Source organism: Neomonachus schauinslandi, chromosome 5 (genome assembly GCF_002201575.2).
Source record: "Neomonachus schauinslandi chromosome 5, ASM220157v2, whole genome shotgun sequence".
Classification (NCBI taxonomy): Eukaryota; Metazoa; Chordata; class Mammalia; order Carnivora; family Phocidae; genus Neomonachus; species Neomonachus schauinslandi.
This window is the reverse complement of record NC_058407.1, coordinates 17954088-17978459: the sequence shown is the minus strand read 5'-3', so window position 1 is coordinate 17978459 and position 24372 is coordinate 17954088. Positions and strand designations below refer to the sequence as shown.

Here is a 24372-nt window from a genome sequence, read left to right as displayed (position 1 = left end):
TTTGAGATTCCCATCCCTGTTTATGCATGTAACTGTATTTCATTTGTTTTCACTGCTGTACAGTATTCCATTGTATGCTGAACCACAGTTTATCTGTTCTTCTGTTTATGGAGATTTGGATTGTTTTCCATTTTGGGCTATCAAACAATGCTGTTCTGAACATTCTGCCAGTTACAGTGTAAGCTCCGTGCGGGCAGGGATTTTGCCTGTTTTGTCTGATCTTGTCTGTTGAGACATTCACGATGTCTAGAACAATGCAGGGCACATGGTAGATGCTCAGTAAATATTTGACGAATGAATGAGTTCTTGTACGTGTCTCCTGGTGCACATGTACAAGATTTGCTCCAGGGAAGTTGTTTTCAAAGTATGGTCCAGGGACCCTTAGGGTCCCTGAGACCCTTCCAGGGGGTCTGGGAGGACTAAATTATATTCATAAAAATACTAAAACATTATTTGTCCTTTTCACTCTCATTTTTCATGAGTTTAAATATTTTCCAGAGATGACCTCTTCACTCTGACAGCTAATCAAGTGTGTACTTGTGTATTACTGTTTTGAAAATGCCTGTTTTAATTTCTAATATAGTAAAAATTGATAAATATAATAACCCACATGAACAGCAGCTCTTTGAGGTCCTCAGTATTTTTTAAGGATATAAGGAAGTTCTGAGACCCAAAAATTTGAGAACCACTGCTCTAAGAAGCAGGTTTTACTTGGCCGTGCTGAACTGTTTCTTAAAGCATTTGGAGCAGTTTACGTTCCCAGTGGCAATGGTTGAATGCCATGCTCCACATCTTAGCGAACACACGGTCTTGACTGTCTTTTATATTTGCCAATTGGGTGGTGATTTTATGGTGTCTTACTGTGGCTTTAATTTGCATTTCCCTGATTACTAATGAAATTTGAGTGTTTTTTTCATATATGAATGTGTTTTCTCATGTGAAATACTTATTCATGTCTTTTCCCCATTTTTCTATTAGGGGTGTGTCTTTTTTTCATTGATTTATGTGATTTCTTTATACATTCTGGATACCAATCCTTTGTCAGTTAAACATGTTGTATATATCTTCTCCCAGTTTGTGTATTATCTTTTGTAATTATATTGAATCTGTTGATCAGCCTGGAGGAAATTAATATCTTTTCAGCAGTAAGTCTTCCTAGCCCAAAACACTGTGTTTCCACTTATTTGGTCTTCTTTTAATATCTCTCAATAAACTTTAATGATTTTTCTCCATAAAGGCCTTCATGTATTATATTAAATTTCTTCCTAGGAATTTTACGTATTTTTAATGAATGCTATGGTAAATTTTTAAAAATTACAATTTCTATTCTAACTGGTTGTTACTAATGTATTTAATGTTGCTATGTGTTGATTTTGGATCCAGCACCCATGCTAAGTTTTTATTCATTCTAATAAGGTTTCTAGATGTTCTTTTGAGTTTTTTATATAACCATTATCAGAAAATAGTGGCAGTTTTCTTATTTTCTGATCCTTCTACCTTTTAAAAAATTCCGTCTTTCATTTCTGCACTGGCTATGACCTGTAGTACAATATTGAAAAGAACGGATAGTGAACATCCTTGTCTTAGCCCTAATTTTAAGGGAATGCTTTCAGCATGTCAGCTCAGTATTTTTTTCATAAATGGCCTTTTATCAGTTAAGAAGATTCTCTTAGGGCACCTAGGTGGCTCAGTCGGTTAAGAAGATTCTCTTCTATTTCTGGTTTGCTAATAGTTTTATTTTGAATGGCTGTTGCATTTTATTTTTTCTCATCTATTTAAATGATTGAATGTTTTTTACTGTTATTGTATTAAATTATGGTAGTTGACTTTTTAATATTGAACCGACCTTTAATGCTAGGATAAGCCCAACTTGGTCATGATGTGTGTTTTATAATACATTGCTGGACTCAATTGCCAATATTTTGTTTAGGATTTTTGCTTCTGTGTTCATCAGTAAAACTAGCTTTAGAGTACTCTACTTTTATGTCCTGTCATTGTCTAGTTTTGGTATACTAGCCTCATGAAATGAGTTTTGTTTTTTTTTTAAGATTTTATTTATTTATTTGACAGAGAGAGACATAGAGAGGGGAACACAAGCAGAGGGAGTGGGAGAGGGAGAAGCAGGCTTTCCACGGAGCAGGGAGCCCGATGTGGGGCTCGATCCCAGGACCGTGGGATCATGACCCGAGCCGAAGGCAGACGCTTAACAACCGAGCCACCTAGGCGCCCCTGAAATGAGTTTTTAGATTGGAAGAGTTGAAGATTGAAACTAGCCTTTAAAATCATTTGGTCGGACGTCTACGTGGCTCCTTCAGTTAAGCGGCTGCCTTCGACTCAAGTCATGATCCCAGGGTCCTGGGATCGAGTCCCACATCAGGGTCCTTGCTCAGTGGGGAGCCTGCTTCTACCTCTGTGTGACCACGCTCCTGGTTTGTGCTCACTTGCGCTCTCTCTTTCTCTGTCTCTCATAAATAAAATCTTAAAAAAGTAATGAAACCATTTGGTCATTAAGAGATTTTTAACTATTGATTCCATTTCTTTATAGATCACAGGAACATTAGGATTTTATATTATTTTTGAGTCAATTTGTTAAATTCAATAAATTTTTCTAAAGATTTCTCCACTTCATTAAAATTTTTTGTTATGAAGTTATCCATATTATCTTTGTTTTTAGTTTCCACAGCATCTGTAGTTATGACCCATTTTTATTCCTATTAGTTTATTTTGTGCCTTCTCACTTGATTAATACTTCCAGAGGGTTGAATATTTAACCCATTGTTATTTTAAAAGATTTCTAAATGCTAAGGGTGGGTTATGGTTGTCTTAATCTTTTTTTTTTTAAGATTTTATTTATTTATTTATTAGAGAGAGAGAATGAGAGAGAGAGCATGAGAGCGGGGAGGGTCAGAGGGAGAAGCAGACTCCCCACCGAGCAGGGAGCCCGATGCGGGACTCGATCCCAAGACTCCAGGATCATGACCTGAGCTGAAGGCAGTCGCTTAACCAGCTGAGCCACCCAGGTGCCCCTGGTTGTCTTAATCTTTACTTCTGATATTTTGCCAGAGAATATGAGCTACAGTATTTTAATTTTCTGAAATTTGAGGCTAGCTTTCTGAAATATGTGATCAGTTTTCATGTATGCTCCATGTGTACATGAAAAAGGGTATGTATGTATGTATTCCCCGGTTGTTGAGAACTTTATACTTGATTGTTTACGAAGTCTCAAGATCTCATCATAACTAGATTTCTCAGTTTCTCTTTAAGTTGTATTTGCTTTTTCTGTTGCCTTTATTATTAGATGCATACTAATTTAGAATTTTTGGCTCTTCCTTGGTGAATTAAACCTTTTAGAATTATGTAGTGACTCATCTCTGTGAATGCTCATTGCCTCCATCTTCGTTGTTGTTACTTACTGTAGCAGTCTTTTGGTTAGTCTTAATCTGAGTATCTTAGATCTTTCTTTGGCCTTATATTTTGAGTTTGCAGGAGACTCATGCAAAGATAAGGCCAAAGAAAATCTGCCTTTTTAACTGGATAGTTAAGTACATTTATATCTGTAGTGATACAAATACAAGTTGGATTTATTTCTAGGTCCTCATAAATGTCTTCTTTTTTTGCCCACTCCCCACTTCTTGCATTGTCTTTCTTCATTTTCTTATTCTTTTCTCCCCTCCTCCATTTGTTTCTTATTTCCAATTATTTTTTTCTTATGAGTTCTATTTGGCTTATAAATCGTGTTCTCTGGGTATTCGTATTTTCTGTGCTTTTCTATTCCTTTACAGACCATTAATTTTCCTGTGTTGATACCAATTTTGAGTCTTTCTGGGGGATTTTACTGTCTGTTGTATAAGCTGTGTTGTTTTTTTTTTCCCCACTCTTGGTACCATTTTCCTTTGAACTTACTTTTGTTGGAAAATAGGGATTATTTGAAGTATGAGCTAAAATTGAGACCATTAAGAGAATATGTTTGCTGTGCCAGATACCCAGTGACTACCAACCTGAGAGCACTTTATATTATCAGCATGAAGGTTCTGTGACTTCAGATCGCAAACCTTGAGGGCTGGCCTGTGATTATGAATTTGAGGGTGGTGGTTATTTATCCTCCTCCACCCAGCAGCCCCAACATTGAGATAGGCAAGGTTCCTTGCTGCCCATTTCTCTGTGGTGGCCCTACCAGACTCCAGCCTAGGTGAGCCTTAGGCTCTGTGTCCAGTACCCCCTGGGACGCCTGGGTGGCTCAGTCGGTTAAGCGTCTGCCTTCAGCTCAGGTCATGATCCCAGGGTCCTGGGATCGAGTCCCACATCGGGCTCCCTGCTCAGCGGGGAGTTTGCTTTTCCCTCTGCCTGCAGCTCCTCCTGCTCGTGGCTCTCTCTCACTCTCTGACAAATAAATATGTCCATTCCTCCCCAACTACTGTTAGCTCAGTCTCCAGAGCTCAATAGAACCCTTGGGGCAAAAGCTGGTGGTGGAGCCTGCTTAAGATTCTCTCTCCTCCCTCACCTCTCTCTCTCTCCCTCTAAAAATTACTTAATTAAAATTTGTTTTACTTTGCCCTTGGTGTGAGTATTCCTACTCACATGGCAGTTTGTAGTCTATAAAGAATTATAGGATGCTTAGTTCTGCCCTTGGCACTGTCCTGCAAGGCAGCACTCCTATGGTGTGGGCACTGCTACCTGCAAGGTTAGAAATGTACACAAAGAAACCATGTTTTAAAAGTTACACTTTTCCTCCTAAGTAAGGAATGGCTCTATCATTTCCTTAAATGGCTGTCAGCCCAAATATTATTCCTTTGCATTCTTTGATTAGTGTTTGCTTTGGTCTGATAAAAGGATTTGGTCTTGGTTTCTTGCACACCGAACACTGGGCGTTATAGATGCGTGAATAGGCCTTCTTGGCATAGCTGCCCTGGCTGTAAGGCACTGTCTGCCGTGGCTTGTCTTTGCCTAGCAGCGTGCTTTCAACCAAGTACCTGGCGCTTAAGGGTCTGAAATCTCTTTCATTCAGATGTACTCTGAAATTGAGCCCTGGAAAACAGGTACAGAAGAAAGACTTACTGTTCGCTTTTAGAGGACGCTCAAGGGAGATCCAAATGATACCTGAAAGAGGCAATGTTTATGCTGCAGTGTCAGAATATTTTAATCTTAGGTATTGTTGCGGAAGATGAAGGAATTACGTATCAACTTCTATCCACCCCTAAAACTAATACATGGCCATTAGGTTTCTACAGACAAAGCCAGTACATATTTACTGACTTTATTTGGCACGTTTGCTGCCAGTTAACCTTGGCAAAGGAGTGTTTACAGTAAGGTGCCTTGCATAGGTATCTATTTACTAGGGAGTGCAGAAGGAAGTCTCTGGAGTAAGTCAGAGACAGCTGTAACTGTTACTAGGCAAGTTTACATCTTGAAAAGTGATGGCCAGAAGCCAGAGAAAAGCATCCATCCCAATGCCATCTGTGGCCCATGAATTGAAGAAATTCTGCCTTATGGTTTTAAAATCCTCTAAGATCAGGTATAAAAAGACATGTAGTCTTGTTCAAAGAAATGTCTAAGGGGCTGTGGCAGCCAGCAAACACTGTGTACAAACCTACTCAGTTTTGGGTGCTGATATTTTCTGTATTTGGTAATTAGTATGAAGGTGTAACAAAAGTTTTAAAGGCTTTCCTGATGAAGCTTAAACTAAAACCTGAAGGATGAGCGAGACTTAGCTAGGCACAGGAAGAGAAAGAATGTTCTAGGCAGAGGGAAGTATACGTGGGTAGAGCGGGCAAAGAACATGGCACAAGGAGCCAAGAGACCAGGGTGACTGGAGCGTAACAAGCAAAAGGAAGCAGAACTTGGGGAAGTTAGCAAAGTAACATTTCCAGCTCTAAAAGAAACCATAAATTAAACCTGAATATTTTTCAGACAATATAGTATAGTTCGTTAAGAAATAAAATTAGTTGAGATTGTTCTATTTTTTACTCATGAATACACTATGACTTTATATGAGTTTAAGGCTAATATATATAAATCATTACATAAACATATATAAGTTGTCTAATTCAGAGAAACCAAAAATATACATTTAGGATAGCCTAGTTTTTGGCATAGATCTCACCTGATATCATTTGAATGATTCAGAAATGTATTTTATCACATAAAGCAACAAATATCATCTTGTTTTGGACTGTTGATAAAATAACTTTCCCTAAAGAGAAAATATATAGATTTTAAAAATCTTGTACACAAGATTTTATTCTTGGCAAATGGCAGAAACTATTTTTTTCATTTATCACGCTTAATTGGTACTGCTGCAGAGATCCTTTTAGTTGGCCCTCATAACTGTGGTCAATTTGTGTTATTAAAGGTAACTGGTATTCTTTTAACCCACTCAGGTAATCTAGAAAACAGGCAATAGGCATATTTTTGAGGAAAGGAAAATACCGTATAGATATTACACTGTAGGAGGAAAAGAAATACAAACAGCTTAATACATCATCATACCCAAGTACATGACATTGGAAGGTAGCATTAAAAAAATAATTCTCTCTGGACTAAAGCATCTCTGTTACGAGGCAGTGAGGGGAGAGACAGAAGCTACTCAAGTCCTGTTTCTGACTTAGTCACTGAAGCCCATTTCTCTCTCAAATACTCATAAAAGCAATATCTACAAAGTTATAAAGAAAACACTTTTAGGTTAATGTAGGAGCTTATCTACTTAAGAAGTTCCAGGGGAAGAAAACACGCCATTCAGTGAAATGCAACACAGGCCACGTGAGAAGCCGGGACTCCCTCCCACATGCACAAAAGGAGAGTATGTACCTGACACATGCAGAAGGCGAGTGTTCTTTCGGAGGAGAAAAGCCAAATAACCCAAAGTTGACCTGATTTCACCTAAAGTTTTAGTACTACCAACAATACTAAATTCAGACATTTGTTTTGGTTTATATTGATATAAATCTTCAGGGTATCTAATTCCTTATCTTGATAATTAAACATAACCCAATCTTTAATTTTAAAGAACCTGATAAACAAAGACCAAGTGCTTTTATCAGTTATATACTGATATACTGCCTGGATCAAATGGAAACTATTTTGGAAATACACTAACATGGAAATATGGAAAGCCTTAAAATTTTGTGTATCTGTTAACCTAGTAATTTTACTTCTAAGAATTTATTTTAAGAAAACAATCATGGATGTACACAAGATTTCAGTGAAGTGTTGTTTATAACTGTGAAAAGATGCATATAGTCAAAATGTCCAATAGAGAATTAAATAAATTATGGTTCAGCCATACAACAGAATAATAAATGAATAAAAATAAAGGACTATGTAATGACCTGGGAAAGATGTTTACAATATATTATTAAGTGAAAAAAGCAGGTTACAAAACAGTATGCAAGTATGAGCCCATTTTTATAAAAATATACATATTTAGCAAAGTAAAAGGACAAATGATATTTACCAAAATATTAACATTGGTTATTTCAGCATAGTAGGATGATAGTTGATTTTGCTTAACAACCCCCCTTTTTTTGCCTATTTGAATTTTCTGTAATGAAGATTATTTTTTAAATGGGAAGGTAGTGAGGGAGTTACTAACCTCAGATTAGCCCAGATATGCCCCCCAAATCTCCATCTGGCAAGGTAAAATATTTCTGTTCAGCCTGTTATCTACGAAATTGCTTCTATTTTATAAATTTGAGTGTCCTTCCAAGATGACATTTAAATTGTCTTTTAGGCAAACCATACAATAGCAATTGCTGATATTAAAAAAACCCAAAACACTCAGGTTAATTACCAAAAAGAACAGATGAGAAAATACAAATCCTCACTTTAAAAAAGGAACAACCCAAGTACATACTACTAAATTATACAAAGTTACATTATCTAAGTTTAGTTTATTGCAAAGATCAAGACAGCCACTAGAAGCTGGGGCTTCTGTTTCACACCATTCGCAGCACTCACTCTCTTCTCCACTGCATTCACTCACCCATGCAGAGAAAGGTCTGTATACACACAATGATGTCTGACGTTTCTTGGTTCCCATAGTATAATTAGGAAACTTGACACTTCAATTAAAAAGGTAAGACGAGGACATTTACCATCAGACTATAAAACTCCTCTTCTGGAAGAGGATACTATAATATTTGAAGATATGCTTTGGAAAAATCATATAAAAATGAAAAGGGCACCATTTCAAGAGCACTAGGACTACATTAAACTTAAATGAATTCCAACACTCATAATAATGTAACTCAGAAACAAATCTGGTCTTAACAAAAGCTCCAATAAACTAAAACTATCTTATAACAGGCACAATGAACAGTGTAAACACTGTTAATGGGCACCAGGTTTAATAGGGCAGACAATGTTTGCTTCCGCATTCACACTTAATTTTTCAATTACATTTTTAAAAAATGGTGCTGCTTAAGCTATGAATGTTTTACAAAAAATTAATTTTAATAAATATGGCAAATGCTAAAAATCTAGCTAGGTTACCATGCAAGATATTATAATAACCAAGACAAACTCAAATTTATAATAAAGGCAACTTGCATTCAAAATGAACTCTACCCTTGTATTTTATTAAAAGGGCAAACATCATGAATTAACCCAGCTGCTTACTTGAATTACAAAAGTAACATGATTCAATATGAAAATAAGAAACTGTCTACAAATCTCTGACAGTAATAAATTGCAATATACAATGCATACAGGAGTCATACAGAGCAACAAACTCTCGTACAAAACAAAAATATTTTAATACCTTTAAAATCCAAATTTTTCTTTAAAATCATTCATGAAAAAGATTCTCAATTAACACCTCAATTAGTCAAGCATCAGGAAGCTACATTACAGCTATTTAATATACAAAGAGACATCTTTTCCCCAGTCACTTCCTTCTAATGTCTCTGTTTCCAGAATCGTACAGACTCTTTTGCTTCTCTCCACTCCCCATGCCACCATTTCTTCAGATCATGAAAACTGAATTTGTTGAACACCAGAAATCTAAGATCAGAAAATTTAAATTGAGAATTAAAGAAAAAACATATTTGTAAAATAACATGTATTATAAAAAAAAATACATATATTATAAACAAAGAGTAAAAACAATAGACAATGAAAAATAAGTCTAACTTCCCACTCCCAAATTTCCATTCTGTCTACCCAAGGGAGCTACTTTAATAATTTCTTATGCATCTTTCTAGAAATCTACGCAAAAGAATATGTGTATACATATTTTTAATCAGTAAGAGAATACACAATTACATATTTTGAGAAAGCAATTTTTAACAACCTTCTTTATCAGGTCCTTAATAATAATACAGTTGATCTTGAACAACACAGGGGTTAGGGGTGCCAAACTCTGCACAGTTGAAAATCTTCATGTAACTTTTGACCCCTCCAAAAACTTAATAGCTTACTGTTGACCAGAAGCCTTACCAATAACATAAACAGTCAATTAACACATATTTTGTATGTTATATATATTATATACTGTATTCTTACAACAACACTAGCTAGAGAAAAGTAAATGTTTAAGGATGAGAAAACCACATCGATATTAACTGTAAAAAATCTGCATATTAATTGGACCAGTGCAATTCAAACCCAAGTTGTTCAAGGGTCAACTGTAATATGCTGAAATTAACTACCTGTGATAAAAATCAATGATACAATCAATTTTTAAAATAATTTAAACTACAGGGCGCCTGGGTGGCTCAGTTGGTTAAGCGACTGCCTTCGGCTCAGGTCATGATCCTGGAGTCCCGGGATCAAGTCCCGCATCGGGCTCCCAGCTCAGCGGGGAGCCTGCTTCTCCCTCTGACCCTATCCCCCTCTCATGCTGTTTCTCGCTCTCTCTCTCAAATAAATAAATAAATAAAATCTTTAAAAAAAAAAAAATAATAATTTAAACTACAAAGAAGGTTGTATTTTACCTGTTGATATGACGTTGTATAAACCATAACATTTTGTTGTTGACCATCTGCAGTTATTAAGCCAGCTGGTAACTGGTTAGCTAGAAGACAAAAAAAAGTTAAAGCAGGAAAAGAATTGCATCTAGTCTCTGGGTATGAACCTTAAAGTCGTGTCATTAATTCTCATTACAATTCTGCCACTAATCAATGTAATCTTGGACAAAATCATAAACCCTCAAATTTAGCATGAAAAAAAAACTCCATAAAAAGCACATTTTTTCTATTGCAAGTTTTCAATTTTCTGAATCTTCATTTCTCTAAAATATACTTGGGCTAACTGCCCATGTGTACAAATCTGCAGACTGGATGGGGTTTCTAATTCATAAGCAGACCTATATCATGAGGCTTAGCTAGGAGCAACACTTACATTAACTAAGCAGCATGTATTTTTGAGAAATATAAAATATATACCTATAAATTTTATATGAGAACTAGAATCACCACAGACCTTTCATTTCACCAATATGACAATATTCTTTTTTTTTTTTTTTTTTTAGGACTTTTTATTTTTAAAGTAATCTCTACACCTGACGTAGGGCTCAAACTCACAACCCTGAGATCAAGAGTCACACGCTCCTCAAATGGAGCCAGCCAGGCGCCCCTATTCAATTTTTTAAAAAACCCTTCAGTTCAAATTTATTTAAATCACAAGATTTTATATTACAAGCTACAATTCTCAATATTCCTATCTCATGTGAATCTTAAACCAAAAACTAGGGGCCATGGAAATCAGAACTATGGGTGAAAGATTATAATGTCTGCAGAATTTAAATTTCTACACTTACCCTCACTGACTTCAAACATAAAGGCATGAACTTATAAGAACTATTCAAAATAGTACTATGTCCAAATACTCGGGGCTGATATTCCCAAAGTACCATTACATTCAGTATTGATAACGGCTAACAAACTACATGACTTAGAAGAACAAATGTAGTTGCATAAATGTATCATAACACTGCTTACTAAATGCCTCCTCCGTAAGTTCTTCACTTAGTCCGTCTGTAGCTGTGACTGTTCCACCAATTCCTTTCTCTCCTTTCATAGCCTAGGGAAGGACAAATCAAAAAAGCAATCACTGGTATTCAAAAGAAACTGTTTTCTAGATGAGAATGCTTATTTCCTAAAATTAGGAGCTTCTATTATTACAAACACTGCACAGAGTATTTATTTACACTTCTGGTTAATTACATATGAAGAGGCCCTTCAAAATGCTAACTTTTTATATAAGCAGTAATCATCACAAGACAGTGTTAGTAATGACCTAGAAAATCTAAAATATTTATGGATAAAAATAAAATTATTCTAATTCCACACTACATCAAAAGGAAAATAGAAATCTACTTACAGATGAAGTAGTCTGCAAAATACTATAAATATTCAGCTCATAAATCTACTATAAATGATCCAAATTATCATTTAACTCTATATATATAGCTCTTAGCCAAATGGGCAGTACTATAACAGCAAGTTCAAAGTCTTAAATTCCTAAATCAAGATTACAGTTTGGACCAAAGAGCTCTTAAGTTTCCATCCGTTCACTCTAAGGTTCTGTGATGCAAAAAATTTGGAAAAGTACTGTGAGGAATTTACAAATTCTCTTCCTACTTTAACCATTTGATGATGCATATAACACTAATTCAATGGGATTCTAACATTAAAGAAAGTATTTTGACAGCAATGTGAATCTGACACCCAAGCTGGAGTGTGGAAATAAATATGCTGATCTCAGCTTATTTCCACAAAATTCATACCATGGGCAAAGATAAACCCAAAAGGAAATGAAGAAGAATTTAGTAAGAAAGGGATACAGTTAGAATTCCCTTTTTTCTACCTAGAAGGCCCCAAGCTTTGAGATGCTACCTCTTTTAAACTAATAATAAGCACAGCATGTGTTACCATTACAGACTGCTCACTATATGCTGAGCCTAGGGCTCTACATAGATTATTTTACTTAGTTCTCTCAATAACCCTGGGAGGTAGGTACTATTACTAACCTCACTGTACAGACCAGGAAAGCAAGGCCTAACGTATTTAAATAATCCGCCCGAGGTCACAGTGGTGGAGCTGGGACTCAGCCTCAGGTGGCTGGAATCCTGAGTCCAGGCTCTCACTCATTACACTACACAACTATGATGTCATTAGTAACAAAGGGAAAAAGAAAGGACATACTATTTGAATACAGTAATGTAAGTGACTACATACTTCTTCTGATGAGTGATATATTTAAAAAGTTAAAGTGAATAGTATATCTTAGTTCCTTAAGAGCATAATGGAAGGCATTTTACTAACCTCTCTGAATTTCTGAAGGTATAATTTTAGAGGTTCTACATAACTGTCAAAGCCTAAGGTCGACATGGCAAAGAGAATATCTTCTCCGTTGATTGTCTTCCGTTTCTCTTGATGGCATCTTTCACTTGCTTCAGATGTTATAAAGCTGATGAACTCACTTACACATTCTTGAACACATTCTTTGGCATCTTTTGCAATCTGAAGAGAAAAATCACAGGTAAATTTGCAGGGAATATAACCATCCCCTTCCTAACAACCTACAAAAATAAAAGCTATTCAGAATACAAATTTCAGTTCACGGCTGTTAACATTTCATCTTTGAAATAATATTGCTAATTACACTGACACAATGTGTGCTATCAAAATTCCAGCCCTTGAGAATTGAGAATAAAAACTTGAATATCACTAAGAGAAGCCCTGACAACTATTCACAGAAAACAGGTATAATTTAGGTAAAAAGGCAATCACTGGATGTCCCTACCATCCCATAAAGATGAAATCTTACTAACCAAGTGCCCCAAGAAAATCAGACCCATGGTGTATGTAGTATACTGTGGGCTAGACTCAGGTATCACTCCTCTGCCCTAGCATTTCCACAAATAAGGACACCAGAAAATTTTAAAAAGACAAAACACTGAATTCATGTAAGGCTTACAAGGGAATGAAATAATGACATCTGGTGACATTTTTATTACTGAAGATACCAAGTGTCAGGTACAGGTTTTGAGTTTATTAAAAAGGAGCACACACCTGCCATTCATTTTAAAAGCAATTCTTCTTTTAAGGGTGTGAAACTCTTTCAAAGGGTCTTTCAAACTTCACTTTCAAAGTGAAACTCTAATGGATTAAAGCAGGCAATTCCAAAGCCACTTCTAACAGAACAACACAAATCCTTGCTGAAACACACTGTCTTTCACCTCCAGGCCTCTTTTACATCCTGAAGAACAGTAAACAAGAGCTGCAGGCAAGATTATATCATGCTAGCTGTTCGCATAACTTTAGATATTCTAGTAGCTATGTTTAAAAAAAGGTGAAATTAATTTTAATAATATATTCTATTCAGCCCAATAAATCCAAAATATTACCATTTAAACAGAGAATCATTTTAAAACTGAGGTATTTTAATTTTTTTCATACTAAGCCTGCACAATCTAAAGTATGTGTTACATTTACATCACATCTTAATTCAGACTCGCCACACTTCAAGTGCTCAGTAACCGTGTGCGGTCGGTGGCCTGAGGTACTGGACAGCGCAGGCCTAGCGACAGAAACACCAATCAGCAGTTGTGCTTTATTTCCCCTGAAAACATGAGGAGGACCTCTCATATTGGAACTTCTAGGCTTAGCTCTGTATTTTAATAATATATTTCTTTGTGAGCTTTATTACTTTTGTAAGCACTTTATAAGCTACAATTTAAAAAGTTTATTATGCAATATAAAATAATATAAAAAATGTGGCTTTTAATTCAGACCAAGTGATGAGTAGAGTGATGAGTTTTTTTTAAGTTGTTATAAATAACTGTCTATACGATTGTCTGTCTCAAGACAGAACTACTTTAAAAATATCATGCCAGTTAAATTTAAATGTACATTAATATTTATGATTATATAAAAATAGTTGCTTCCAAATGTAAGGATTTTTTCCGTATCAGTCCAAAATGACCCAATTTTGCTGCAACATTGTAGAAGTCACAACTCCATATGCTCAAAAAACCTGATAGTTCTGATAATGCACCTGTTTTAAAGGAGATTCTTAATTCTATTTTATCTGCTTCAAGTGGGGAAGGGGAACATGGGAACTGCAAATGGAGTCCTGCTCAGTAACGAAGTGTGTAGCACTGAAAGAGCGGCTGGACTTGCTGGGAGGCTGAATGGCTGCTCAGTAATAGCTGACCGTATTCAGAAGTGCACACTCATGTGGGTCTACGCTCCCCTCTCCCCTAGAAAAATGTCTCCTCCGCATTACCTTTCCCGTTTGAGGTATGGCATTTTTCATTATCCTTGCTACATTTGCAATTGGAAGATAGATATCTTGTTCTCTGAAACTTTCTTTTGAGCCATTTGTGTCTTCATGATCATTCATGCTGTCTTCAGTATCTAAAGAAATAAAAATGACTTCGGTTTCAAGTTTCTCATCATCTTTACTTCAAGATAGAGACGACTACCTGAGACAATCTAAGATAAGAACCATCCTGGTTCATTTCCTAATCATTTTTAGGGAGGAGGATAGCAGTTCTTTTCACAATTTTTCTCACAGCCATAACCGAAACCTACTCATTAGTTTCAAACCTGCTGCCTCAAATCCTTTTATCCTCAACTCTGCCTACTAAAACCTTACCTATCCGTGGTCAAGAGAGCTCAAAAACATCTGCATGGCACCTTCAGAAGTGATCTCTCCTTTCACAAAATATCACAAAGTGCCTCTCTGTGTCTTTTCTGACACATTTTATAATTCTTTTCATTTCTCATCCTCCCTATTAGATGTCTGCTACCTTAGGCCAGGGATCAGCTCTGTGTACTTCCTAGAACTTGGTATACCATCTTCCACAGAAGAAGTACTCATAAATATTTGTTACATAACTTAGCTAGAAAACTTACAGACCATGACCTATGGTTCCTTGCATATTGCCAGATTAAGAGGTTATATTATGCAAAGCCAAGTTTATATAGAATGGAAAAAGTGGGGCGCCTGGGTGGCTCAGTTGGTTAAGCGACTGCCTTCGGCTCAGGTCATGATCCTGGAGTCCCAGGATCGAGTCCCACATCGGGCTCCTTGCTCGGCGGGGAGTCTGCTTCTCCCTCTGACCCTCCCCCCTCTCATCCTCTCTCTCTATCTCATTCTCTCTCAAATAAATAAATAAAATCTTTAAAAAAAAAAAAAAAAAAGAATGGAAAAAGTGGACTTGAGTATTACTGACCCAGTTGGATTAATACTAATGTAGTAAGTTTTTGAACAAAGCTGTAGCACTGATCCGACGTTCTTACAAAAAGTGAATCCTCAATATATAGACTCAGATATAACTGAAGCTTTCACAGTACCAGTAATATACTTTTTAAACTAAATGCAGTATCCTGTAAGTAATATGTACTCTTCCTATGTATTAAAAAAAGAAAGGCACTTACGCTGATTCAAGTTACATTTTTCTTTTCAAGCTACATTTTTATGTGTATCTGTTTCAGGATGAAGTAACTAATCACCCACCCCCAACTGCCTCCTAAAAAATATATCTTAGGGGCGCCTGGGTGGCTCAGTTAGTTAAGCGTCCAACTCTTGATACCAGCTCAGCTCTTGATCTCAGGGTCGTGAGATCAAGCCCTGCGTCGCGCTCCGTGCTGGGCATGGAGCCTACTTGGGATTCTCTCTCTCTCCCTTGCCCCCCCCCCACTCGCACAGGAGCTTAAGCTCTCTCAATAAAAAGAGTCAGATGCTTAACCAACTGAGCCACCGAGGTGCCCCAAAAACATACTTTTCTATAACTCTTTTCTAGAATTCTTTTCTAGAACTCATCACTCTTTTGATGACTATTTCTAATAAAAAGTGCCTTGTTTTAGATTATCACTGAACTTTGACACAAGATTGCTAATTTTCCTGTAAAGACAAAATGAACCTAGAACATCACATTAATATGATTTTCACTAAGTTGTTTCTACTGGGGAATGTCTTTAATGGGGGTTTCTCACCATCGTGAGGCTGTATCACATAGTGGCTTCCTCCGATGTAGTCTGCAGAGATGCCTAGTTGAGAAGCATCTGTCGTAGCGCTGTCGCCATCCATCTATGAGGAAAGAAGTTTTGAAATATTCTTCAATAAAACTTGTCTAAAAAACATAATAGAGTCTATGCTCATAAACTGTCATAGCATGGGTCAATTAGTTTTAAAGGCATTAAGCTTACTAAAAGAAAACATTTGTATCTCTTGATTTGAAAACCTTGTGATAATTTTTCAATGATTCAAGATTCCCCTGTCTACCCTCTGTAGGTGATAAGCATTAAGACCAACAGAAAAACAAAACAAGGAAATGAATCTAAAACACACACCTCTTTCTTTTCAATTGCATAATCCTCACATATAGTGCAAACAACCCTGACTTACAACCTAGCTTGTCCCTGGAATGACAAGTAAAGCCAAAGTCAGCTTAGAAGTCACCTAAAAGTCACCGATTTCCATCTCTTTCCGCTTTCCTGCTACAGCCTGGTAGTCCTATGCAAATCATTTTGCTCCTGCAGCAAACTTTCCCTGCTGTCTCACAGAAGTTCCACAACGGGCAGTGTCTTGGTTCAAACTGCTGTTTGGTAGGGGAAACATATGGATTCCTTGCACAAACCTGGGTCCATGCAACCTGAAAGCACACCCATACTTTGAACCAGCCTATCACCTCTAATTCTACTCAACAGTTCCACCCCCCCCACCCCGCCCTCAAACTTGAGATTCTTTTAAAAAAAAGAAAAGGAGGGGTCAGGGAGATTGGAGATCTGCATATAGACAGTAAAATTATAACCATAGACAAGAATGAGAATTAAAATGACTATTTTAAAAGAAGCCTGCTTAATTAAGTTTGCTCAGAGCTAAAAGAATTCTAAGAGGGAAAACCTGGAGAAAACTGGACCACAAGCCCTGAACTGTCTCCATTCCATTTCACCAACATGGCAAATCCTGAAAGTCTTTCCGCTTTGCAAATAATACTATTCAAAACAATAAGGGACTAGCTATTTGTGGGTGGAAAATTTGTAAATGCATTACCCGAATAAAAAGTGTAGCAAAAATTAAGTACAATCTATACATGCTTTCAGGCCAGATCAAAAAGAGACACTTGATCCTACATGTTCATCTAGGGCCAGGACCTTGATAACAAGTTTAATGTTATTAACTGCACTACTTAAGTCTTTGGGGACCACGTCATGTTCTCCAGTTCTGTTGGATTTTCATCTACTAGTAAAATAGCAGGCTAGTTTCCAAGTCTTCAATAACATGGCATTTCTTTGATACATCTGTTGACTGTGGTATCTAATTTAATTGCAGATAAAGATACATTTCCATAATCTATATAGTTTTCTAAGGGGCTAGAGAATAGAATTCACCTACCTTTAATAATGTGCACAAGTACAGAGTACCTATTTATTGATACTTCTTAGTGGCTTCTAAAAGGTAGTAAACAACATCAGTGAGCTCTGATTCTGACTCTCCTTGCTGATCCCTGAAAACAGCATCCCTACCCATTAAATGTTATCTCCATATAAAATGGAAATAGTATCATCTTCCCCATCTTAAACAGCTAATGTGAAACATTACCCAAAAATAAAATGCTATTTTAATCCTAAAATGCCAACAAGATACTAGGAGAGTGGTCTTTAATAGATATGATGATGGATTTATTAGCCATGAAAGACAGCTCAATTAGGATAGCTGTGAACTGACTAGTTTTTACAATGCCCTAAGGGAGATTAGGGAAATCACAGCTCAGGAGAAACGACCAAAGTGGTTGTTTCAGAACCTATAACTGGAAACAAATCTTTGTTGGGGCGGGGCAGGCAGGGGATGTCTGTCTGGGAGATCAATTAATTTATAAATATAACATAAAAAAAGTATTAAAGGCAAAAAGTTTAAATCACATTATCTTGTCATGCACTGGAATTAGTAGCAAGTTATCATTTGGATTCACGTCATTAGCCTCTAAACCTCAGTCTTCTAAACAGTACTTCTGAAAGTATTTCAGAGTTGTCAGAACGAAAGAAAGGGAGCCTGCTAAAGAGCTGTGTCTGGCGCATAGAGCACTCGGGGGACAGAGATCCCATCCTCCCTCCTTGAGGATAAGCTGCACGGAGCAGGCTTAGCTGTGTGTTTCTTTGGGTCTGCAAGCCGTAGCTCTTCTGTCATTTCATCACACCCCTGTCTTCCTCTCCTCTATCTTTCCAACTTAAAATCCTGCCCCATACTTTAATCCCAATGTTCTCCCATCCTCCTGAAATCTTTCTGATTTACCCTATTCTGCAAACCCAAAATTACCCTATTCTTTGAATCCCCAAGGTACTTAGTAACAAATTAAGCCTCATCTTTGATGCTCACAATATGCTAGCCACTCATATATATAATATGAGTGGGGAAATGAGGCAGGGATACTTGCTAGATACATCCCAAAGGCTTTTTCAAGCTCTAAACTTCCTATAAAAATATTCAGAATAGGCTGGAGATTTTAAGTAAGCCAGTCAACAAATATTTACCAAGTAAGCACCTGGTATTTATCAGGTCTGTGCTATGTGCTGGGGATGTGGCCTAGTCAACAACATAGACAAGATCTCTGTCCTCATCTTGCAGGGAAGACAAGTATTACGTAAACTAGTGGCAGGGGAAAGGGGTAGGGAGTGTAGTCTATTAATACTTCCAAGGCACAGGCTCTGGAATCCTATCACCTGGTTTGAATTCCTTCCTACTTACTTGCCATGAGACCTTGAGCAAGTGGAATGAGACAGGACTTACCATGGAAAGACTTAGCATAGTGTAATAGGAGGACTCAGTAAATGTTATATGTAGCTATTAAGTAATTACAATTAACTAATTGCTAGTGCCAGGTGCTAAGGAAAACAAAGGTGTTTTGTTATATGCTTTGAGAGCTTATTGCAAAAGGGGCCACACTAGTCTGGGGAGTCAAGGAAGTGGTCACAGGAAATGACATTCAAACTAAGACTGAAAGATAGACAGAAATCAGTCAGGCAAGGAAAAATGGGAAAAGAATGTTCCAGGCAAAGGAAACAGAAATCTAGTACTGGTGGACTAGAATGGACTAGAGGCTAGATCAAGCAGTGCCTTGTGGACAAGAGCAAGTCAAAGGGGAGTCTGATTTGCATGGTTCTGCTAACACTCTGGCTACAGTCCAGTGTAGAAATGGACAGAGGGGAGCAAGAATGGGGGCAGAAGACCACGAAGAACCATGGGCCTGCAGTCAGAGCATGAATTCGGGCAAGATGATGAACATTCATTCCCCAGGTCAGTCCAGAACAACAGCAGTGGAGATCGAGCAGAGCAGACAAAAGAGCCTTTTAGGAGGTCAAATCAACAGACCTGGTGACTGAGTGAAAATGAACCAGAAGAAGGACTAAGGGGATGCTGCTGGGGTTCCTGCAAGTGGAATGAGACAGGACTTACCATTCCACTTGTTCCTGTCTCATTCCACTTGCAGCTGGAGAGACAGAGAATGGGAGCACTGGGCAACAAGAGCCAAGCTATAGCCAGTGACCACAAACATGCAGTGGCACCCAGTGGCACCAGTCTTGACAGGTCCACAGGTGGTGGAAGAGGAGAGAAGCTGAAGTGCTGGGTCTTATCCAGACAACGAAGAGGGAAGGGCATGCAGGAGAGTGACAAGACAATGGGTAAAATGACAAATCATTAGATCCAAGAGAACTAGTAACTATGGACAAAGACTAGTTCAAGCCCATTAAATTAATGTTATTGACTATTCTGACTACTTAGTTGAACTGATATTGTTCTCTAAAATATTATGTGAAATCAATGGTCAGCTGGCTAATACAATTTTATTCTATAATTCTGTGATGTAGCAGTATTCAAATTACATTAATAATCTGTGCACAAACGTGGGAAATAGTTCCCTCTTTAATAGGTTTAACATTTATCGAACACTTTCTAAATATCTCATGCAATGTTCCTGACCCCGTGAAGCAGATGAGAAAATTGAGGTTATAGAAGGCTAATGACTTGCCAAAGGTGGCAGAGTAAACGGGATTTAAATCCAGAATCTCAGATGTCAAGTACTTTACAGTATTTGTTCCTAATAGTTTTTCCTGTAGTCCATAGCCTAAATCTTTACTTTGCCTTCTCTAAATTCTGGGTCTAATGACTGTATATTAAAAACATTCAAAGTTGCTTCTCAAGCCAGGACAATATCTGTGGGATGTAAGCAATGCACCTGGTTTGGGGTTCAGGATCAGGAGCACAGGCCCTTAGGACAGACCATTTGGGGTTTTTTAAAATGGAGTTGCTATGAGAAGTGAAGTTATTATATAAAAAGCACTTAGCAAAGTGTACGATACATAATAAGAACTCAACAAATGTAACCTAGTATTATTTTTGTCCCTTCAAATACAGTTCTCACCCTTCTTTCCAGGCATGGTTTTCTCTCTTGCGTAACCCCTTTCACCTGTTCTCTGGACCAATTCCTTTTTATCTCTTTGAGGATAAGAAGTAACACAAAGAATCCTCACCTCTAATGGATCTTCAGCCCTCCCTGACCAGCTGCTTCACTCTTTCTTCAACATGCTTAGGCTCCCTCACTGAACACACAGAAGTACACACAGACTCATAAAACCGTAATTCTGCTCCACACCCTTGGCTAGTTATCACTGTCACCCTGACAGTCCTCACACATCTCTCCATTCCTATTTCAACTCCCTGGCAGGTGCTTCTCCACCCCACCAGGATACTGAAACCGCTCTTGGAAATTGCCAATAATCTTGCCTTCATTCCTACTTGGCTGTTCTTGATAGTGCCGGCCACTGCATGAAACTCTCTTCTCCCTTGATTTCCAAAGCGATATCCTTTCCTGGTTTATTTTTTCCTCCCCACCTCCCAGTTGTTAGTTTCATCCAAGGTTATCCTTTCCTTTCTTCCCTCACTCTCTTAATGAACTCGTTAAATACCACTTCTATGCTTAGAAGTCCTAAATCTACAACCATATCCTGCCTGCCACTCCAACGAGCCATGCCTGTGGAACATGTCTGATGTCCCATCACTGTCAGCTTAAAATTCTGGAAAATGAAACTCACCCTCCCCATGTCCTGCAAGGAGGCAGTGGATGAGAGCTCCTCATCTGCTTTCCAGCTACTGTGATCCCACCCTCCCAGGCTCATTATACCAGTGTCATCTTAGATTCTTCTATCTCCTCCAAGTTCCACCTAAGCTGTTACCTCTTTTAATAAGTTGCCTGGATATGCCCTTCCTTTCTCTACTGCCACTGCATTACTACCCAACCTACCAGGGTACAGACTGTTTTAAGATGGATCTCACTCAAACACCATTTCTATAGCTCCTAAACCTGGAATGGTTCTAAAAGTCTTTAGCATCAAATCCAAACCTAGTTTTTCCGTGGCTTTTCACGAGTGGATCCCCCACTTAACCTAACTAAACTTGTTTCCAACTCTATCTTCAGGGCTAATAAAAATCTTAGTGCTCGAATGTGCCTTATTTAAGGATCACCAGGTATAGCTCTTTTATTTTAGGACTGAGGCATGAGTCATGGCTCAAGGAAGTTGTAACATGCCTGACATCACAAATACAGTAGCAGATCCAGAACTAAGCATCCAGACAGGAAAAGTGGTATCTCTCACTAAATTAGCCTATGAAATCTCCACTTGGACGATGCAGATCTACTCCCCCACCCCTAAACAACAGTTACTCATCCCTGACTTCAGGCTTTTGCTTTCGGTGATACCCTCCACCTACCCAAATGCCACTCATCCTTCAAGGATAAGTCCACGACATTCGCAACTACCCAGGCCTACCACACCACTGGTCTTTTCATCTCTGCCACCCTTAGAACCAGCATTTCCCATTCCCTGCAGAATTGTCTTCTAAGCATTCAGTTCGACTGAAGCCCTTCTAGCAAAACAGACAGCCTCTTAAGAGCTGGGACAGGCTTTTTATCTTGTAGCCTCCACAGCACTTAGGGGCCCACAGGAAACAATACATGCAAGTCACTAAAAAGAAAGAAGCAACAGGAATGAGTGAATGGAGGTACTATCTGTCTAGACTTGAAGGGCATTCATTCTACTCGGGATCTCCAATATACATTAGGTATAATTTTGTTTCCTAATTACTGTTCAAATCTAATTAACAACCAAAATGGTAAGACATACTTACTGTCATGAAATACTGTCAGAACCGTATTGTCAGTGGTGTTCAGAACACCTTTCTAAAAAGGGGTCTGATCTTTGCCCAACTTCAACCTAGAAGATAAACATCTATTAGTAGTAACAACGTATTGCCTACAGGCTTTCTTCCTAGTAAAAATTTAAAAGGCGTGTATAATTTCACCTACTATTCTTATTCAACAGAGTGCAAAAAAGCAGGCGCCCAATAAAGGTTTCTTAAATTGGCAGATATATTTTGGAGGCCTTGCAAAAAAAAGTTAATTCTATGGCAGGGAGGAACTGTTTTCCTAACATAACCCTGAATTTATTCATGTTCACCATAAATATTCATCACAACACCCCAAATTATATGCACGAGACCAAAATTTACACATCCAAATTATTCAAAATATTAACACCCAAGACACAAACACCCCAACTTAATTTTTCAGTGATGATTTTCTTAATGTTTTAGAGTGAGATTTAGGAGTCCAAAAGCTCAAAAGAGAGGGAGAAGAATATCTCAGAATACAATGCTTTTAAATTAAACACCTCGGATTATACTGAAAAGAAGATACACGCTGCCCAGAGAACATACATGGAACACAATAAATTAGGACCTTTATTTACCATTTTAAAGCACCACCATTTTGGACTAAATTGCATCTGAATAGCACTTCATTTTCACTGTAAGGCATAAATAGCTGAATAAATTGGTATCAATTACAATGTTACAATCTCCATTTCTCATTTGCTCTTTTCCTTTTTTTTCAAGTGAAGCAATTAAATTGGGGGGAGGGGCAAAACAAAAACATATCCTTTCAGTGTTAATTTTAAAGGAAGAGAAAATAATGATATGCATTCAAGCATGAAATCTAGTAAACAGAAGAAAAAATTGTAGCCACTGAATTGAATTTTTTAAATGTCAGTCCAGGCAGCAAAGACTGGCTGACATTGTCCACTCTGCTATAATCTTAAAAGCAATGTCTAATTTCTTTTTAAATATTGTCCTCTTTCTAACCCCAAAGCTGCCCAGATGATTCCTTCCTTGTAGCTAGAAGCATTTTAAGGGTGTCTTTTGAAAAAGAAAATCCTCAGTACACTTAAAATAATAGAGCTATATATATTTATTTTGCTTGGGGGGCACACCTCACCACACTCTCTCACCCAAATAGTTGACTCAGTATATACTTAGATTCAATATATTAAAGATAAACACTGTCACCTCATGTGGTATATATTTTCCTAAAGGCAGGTTATGATATATGTGAAAGCTCAAGGGAATGCATACATCTGTTTAATGTTTGAAGAAATGCAAATTTGTATCCAAGAAAAGCAGCAGACCCCTCCTCCACCCTCCATTCTTTGGCATCAACAACCAGAGTTTTGCATCAATAGAATCCTTAAATTAAGCTACAGGAGCAGTGCGGGGAAGGAATAATTGCCTTTTAAGGAATTCTGGTTAAACTTTGAATACTTTACAAATAAAACCCTTATTTATTAATGCCACTTACATCGATCAGTTTATCTTACCACTTTATTTTGCCAATTAGTTTCCATACTAAGAAAGCCCAAACCACCCCAGTGATTCGTGGCACGAACCATGGCACCGTGGAGTCCATGCGGGTTAGTGGGATGCTATTTTTTTTTTTTTAAAGGTCGTATGCTACCTAACCTTGTTTAAATTATCTTGTTACAGTACTTTGGGCAAGATTACGACTTGTGGGTGCTCTGTTAATTCTTTGTTCTCGAAGACTACTGCTCCTCAGGCCCGGCAGATCCTCCCCGCCTCCCACCGAAGATTAAAACCTTAGTCCAATCCGAAAGCCTTCCTTCCCACCTTCGGGGCACGTCCAGGGACAGCAAGCCGCCAGATGGCTGCATTCTCTACGTGTAAGCCAGACTGCGGGGAAACCAAATCCACTCCTTCCTCCCGGGGACCTCGCTTCCTCCCCACGAAGGTGCGCGGGCTGGCCCCGGCCCCACCGCCCGGCCGACTGTCAGTCCCGCCGGTGCGTGGCGACCGCCCCTGGCGCGCATCCCCAGACTCGCCCGCCCAGGCCCCGGGCCCGCGCCCAACGCCTGCCGGCCGCCCGCCCGCTCCGGGCGCCGGGGCAGACAAAGCGGCCCGGTCCCGCCATGCCCCGGCGGGCCAGCGGGCGGGAGGGGGGCGCCCCCGGGGACTCCGCGCGGCAGCCCGGCCAAGGGCGCAGGGTCGGAGCCGGGGGCCGGGCCAGTGGCCCCCGCCCGG

The 24372-nt window shown here is 38.3% G+C and overlaps 1 protein-coding gene across 5 annotated transcripts in view; it reads right to left on the bottom strand.

Moving 5' to 3' along the window:
• Positions 1–7330: 7330 nt before the first annotated feature.
• NFYB (nuclear transcription factor Y subunit beta) overlaps positions 7331–24372 on the bottom strand; it is an 18044-nt gene continuing 1002 nt past the window's right edge. Inside the window, exons 1-8 of one of the 5 annotated variants that reach the window (XM_044915833.1) lie at positions 23655–24197; positions 22132–22217; positions 15942–16035; positions 14227–14357; positions 12261–12458; positions 10935–11016; positions 9930–10009; positions 7331–8997 (exon numbers count right to left, since the gene is read on the bottom strand). In XM_044915833.1, the coding sequence (XP_044771768.1) occupies positions 8965–8997; positions 9930–10009; positions 10935–11016; positions 12261–12458; positions 14227–14357; positions 15942–16035; positions 22132–22137 (624 nt within the window). In that variant the 5' untranslated portion in view covers positions 22138–22217; positions 23655–24197 and the 3' untranslated portion in view covers positions 7331–8964. Of the gene's footprint in view, positions 8998–9929; positions 10010–10934; positions 11017–12260; positions 12459–14226; positions 14358–15941; positions 16036–16298; positions 16338–22131; positions 22218–22751; positions 22859–23654; positions 24198–24372 lie in introns of those variants that run through there. The other 4 variants (XM_021687587.2, XM_021687586.2, XM_021687588.2 and 1 more) reach the window with 4 other exon arrangements.